Source organism: Sinocyclocheilus grahami, unplaced genomic scaffold (genome assembly GCF_001515645.1).
Source record: "Sinocyclocheilus grahami isolate Dianchi unplaced genomic scaffold, SAMN03320097.WGS_v1.1 scaffold496.1, whole genome shotgun sequence".
In the NCBI taxonomy this organism is placed as follows: domain Eukaryota; kingdom Metazoa; phylum Chordata; class Actinopteri; order Cypriniformes; family Cyprinidae; genus Sinocyclocheilus; species Sinocyclocheilus grahami.
The window spans coordinates 313,882-317,953 of NW_015505675.1; the positions used below are offsets into that span (position 1 = coordinate 313,882).

Genomic DNA, 4,072 nt, shown 5'->3' on the forward strand with positions numbered 1-4,072 from the left:
CCTGCCTCCTCGGCCCCAGCAAGCTATTTGCAGACTTAAAAGACAAGAACATGTGTTTGATGTGGAGTTTAGCCAATGAACAGGGGAGAGAGACTCTAGATTGGGATCATTAGTATGGAGCTTCACTCCTACTGCTTTTCTTACCACTTACAGAGAAATTCTGGAAGAGAAAAAGAGAGGAATAATTCACCAAAAATGAAAATTGACATCGTTTACTAACCCCCAAGCCAGTTTTTTTTTCTTTCATTAAACACAAACAGTTTTTGTCCATACGACAAAGGTGGATGGAGATTTATAAACCCCTCAAAAGGACAAAACTAGTTCTTGTGTGAAAGTCTTGTTTAGCTGTGATGTGAACTCTGCCAGCCCTTTCAGCACAGAGCTATGCTTTTATATTCTGTGGTTTTATGAAGACTGTCATAGGAGTGATGGCTGCCCCTGTGATGGCCCTTACACATGGATTAAAGTCTAAATTGAGTCGGATTCCCCAAAGGGGACGCAGCGCTGTTGTGGGAGAACGAGGCTGTGGACCTTAGAAATGTGCAAACTTCAAGTGCTTAACAGGAAATGCTCAGACTTGAGCATTTTTGGCCTTCCAGCCTGCTTAGATGTATTGAGGAGCTTTGTAGGAAAATTTCCTTCATTTCTCCTGTTGGATGTTAAAGATCCCGAGCAGTCTGTAAAATGGAAAATATAGGCCTGTCTCTGTGCTAGTATGTTGTGTACATTATAAATGCACTTTTTATTTTTATTTTTCAGGCTCTTTATTTCATTAAAGTACACTCTCTCTGACACTAAATGTGTTAAATACAGCTGTTTTTAAGCTATTGAACTGTGCCCTTTATGTATGTGACGTCTGTTATGATGACTGGTCATATTAATGTGCTCTTGGTTGTGACTAATAAGATAATGATTTGTGAAGTGTTTAGGTTGCATCTTGGTAAGGGTTTTGGAGTAATGCTCTAATGTTCACAGTACAAATTATGCAAAAAAAAAAAAAATCCTGCATTTCACGTTATGTTTGAATATGTGCACGTTTTGTGTTTGAAAATATTGTTGTTTTAAAGGAACATACATTTTTTTTTTTTAATTCAAACGTTTGGGGTTCGTAAGATTTTTATTTTATTTTTTTAATGTTTTTTAAAGAAGTCTCTTCTGCTCACCAATACAGTAAAAACAGTAGTATTGTGAAATATTATTGCAATTTAAAATAACTGGTTTCTATTTTAATATATATAATATAATTTATTCCTGTGATGCAAAGCTGAATTTTCAGCATTATTACTCCAGTCTTCAGTGTCACATGATCCTGGATATTATCTATCTTTCTTACTGTACATTCTAACACTGTGATGCCTGAATTTATGTTGCATATAAACTATTTGCTTCAGTACTATAGATTCACATTATTGGTCCTTTATCTGTTTTCGACCATGACATGAAAATAATAAAACAATGTAAAAAAAAAAAAATGTAAAGCTATAAAATGATAAATTTTTTTCTGACAATAGGCCAACCATATTAGTGAAATTTTCCACCTGTAAACTCAAACATGTTGGTGACCAATCCGGTAGCTGCTGCCATTTAAAATGTTAACCAGCATTTTAGCATTTGAGGTTATGTAGCTCAATCACTACTCTGAAAACTTGCTAATCTCTACATAAATGCCTTGTTTCCATCTTCATTTCTTTTTTTTCTTTCTGATCTGTAGGGTACAAGCTAATAGGAAGTCACTCTGGGGTAAAACTGTGTCGTTGGACCAAGGTAGGTTGTTTCCTCCAATTGATCTCATTGTCAAGGCTCTTTAGCAAGTTTTTTTTTTTTTTCTTTTTTACAGCAGCACAATGTTTCCTGACAGGAACAGTTTTGTCTTTGTATAAATGAAACAAATGCTGCCTTTCTTTTGTTAGTCAATGCTGAGAGGGAGAGGAGGCTGCTATAAACACACCTTCTATGGGATTGAATCACACCGCTGTATGGAGACCACACCGAGCCTGGCCTGTGCCAACAAATGTGTTTTCTGCTGGAGGTAGAGGTCTTTTTTTCCTCCTAATAAATAACAATAATTAATAAAAAATCAATCTGTTACACAGTCCTGCATCTTGACATTGTTTTTTTTGTTGTTGCTGATTTACAAACCTAATTTTGACCTAATAATACCTCATTTGATGGTGCTGAATTAAAAAAAACAAAAAAACAAAAAAAAAACTTTCCATCATGTACAATTTTTCACAGAATTATAATGACAACTTTTCAATTTATATACATCAGCTTTAATACAATTATGAAAATAATGAATCAGTTATGAAACAATTTTACAAAAATGTTTTAATGACAAAAAAATATTATTAAATAAAACAAAATTGCTTCATTTAGTGACAAAGAACTTTACAAATAGAAGTTTACAAATATACTTTTTCACAAAATCTGTAATTTTCTCTCTATTTTTGGATGTAGTAAAACAACCACAGATACACAGATGACTCTTGTCAGAAATCGTGTCTTTATGGGAGTTTTAGCGAATAATAGATCAAACAAAACTTCACCTTGCAAATGTTTGTCAAAAGCAAAAATGCTACAAAATGCTTAATGTTTCGTTAGAAAGTGGGACATGCTTTAACAGAACAGGCACTATTTTTGGAATTAGCACCCCAAAACTTAGTAAGAAACAAGTATTGGATTTCATTCAGCAAATATGAAGTAGGGTGTATATTGCTCGTATTTAGGGTTTGAACAAACCCCTAAACCAAAGTATTAAATGATTGGTGCATAACTCTTTTTAAAATCTTTACTTCAAAAAAATCAGCCTGTGATTTGAAAGATGCCTGAGCAAACAGCTGTGATGTCCATCTGAATGAACTGGAAGTGCAAAGGTAGATGCAGCAGTGATGATTCACAGTGACGCTTGTGGAAAGAAGGTAGCATTCAATATTGCTGTCATTGGCAGTGAGGTTTTATGTGGGGGAAAAAAAAGAGCTGTCAAAGAGCATCAGCGCACCTCCTCTGAAGAGTGGATCTGGGATGATTTCCACCATGAGTGACCCTTACGCTGCAGCACAGCTGAAAGCTGCTCGCTGACTGAAATGGACTTGATTTAAGATCATCACTGTGAGCGTGACGCACACATCCAGCCATAAACTAACAGGACACTGTCTCCTGCCCTACAGCTCCAGGACAGGACATACTGGGACAGCCTCCAGTGCACAAAATCCAACTTCTGTGTCTGTAGTTTCAGCTGCGCTGTCAGATTAACGCAGCAGATTGAAGGCGTCTCAGTGAGCGCTTTGATCCGGTTGTTGAGTGAATCTGTCATTTCGCATCCAATTTTCTCATTGAATCAGCTGATTTTGTGGCATTATGGGGCTTAATGAAGAAAAATCATGGTCTTGAGACTGTCGGTGAACTCTATTTTTATGCCCTTGTGTATAAGCGGTGTATCGGATCTAGTTGTTGGCATCGTGGGTTGTGTTTTGTGTCATGGCGCTGTGACTCAGAGCATTGCGCTAATCAAATTTTCCATCCGTTTCATTGCCACATGCTGCGCGTATCCTCAAATGCCACACAGTTAATGATATAATGCAAATAAATGTGCTGAAGAAGTTTCAAAATGCGAAAGTCGTTTAGTCCTCCGCTTTCAGGGAATGTGATGGAAATATTGAACTTCATGTAAGGGGAGTAATTTGGTTAAAAGTGGCACTAAAAATTATGTGTCTGAAGAGGCCTCTTCATGTGGATGGGCTGGATATTTTAGGTTGTATCGCATGAAACTGAGCAAAGGCATTAGAGGAAAAGCTTATAAACCAATCTCAAACATTGGCTCTTCAGCCCAGAAAGCCCATCTTGACAAAGGCAGGAGGGGAAAAAGATCAAGCCTGTTGATTGTTAATGATATCATCAGTGTTAATATTTTTACAGTGTTTTGATTCCCTAAGCATACCCACATTATAATTTTAATTATTGTAATTTTTTTATATTAGATTGAGGTTTTTTTTATGAGTATTTTCACTCAGATGTCTTGCTTTATTTTAGTTTTTTATTGTAATTTTTTTTAACTAAATAGATTTTTATATAT

The 4,072-nt window shown here is 35.9% G+C and overlaps 1 protein-coding gene across 1 annotated transcript in view; it reads left to right on the forward strand.

Annotated features, from left to right (window-relative positions):
* The window catches only part of LOC107554250 (S-adenosyl-L-methionine-dependent tRNA 4-demethylwyosine synthase-like), a 70,644-nt gene that overhangs the window by 25,083 nt on the left and 41,489 nt on the right, over positions 1 to 4,072 (forward strand). Inside the window, exons 9-10 of the mRNA XM_016236707.1 lie at positions 1,712 to 1,764; positions 1,911 to 2,029. Coding sequence (XP_016092193.1) covers positions 1,712 to 1,764; positions 1,911 to 2,029 — 172 coding nt within the window. The remainder of the gene's footprint in view (positions 1 to 1,711; positions 1,765 to 1,910; positions 2,030 to 4,072) is intronic.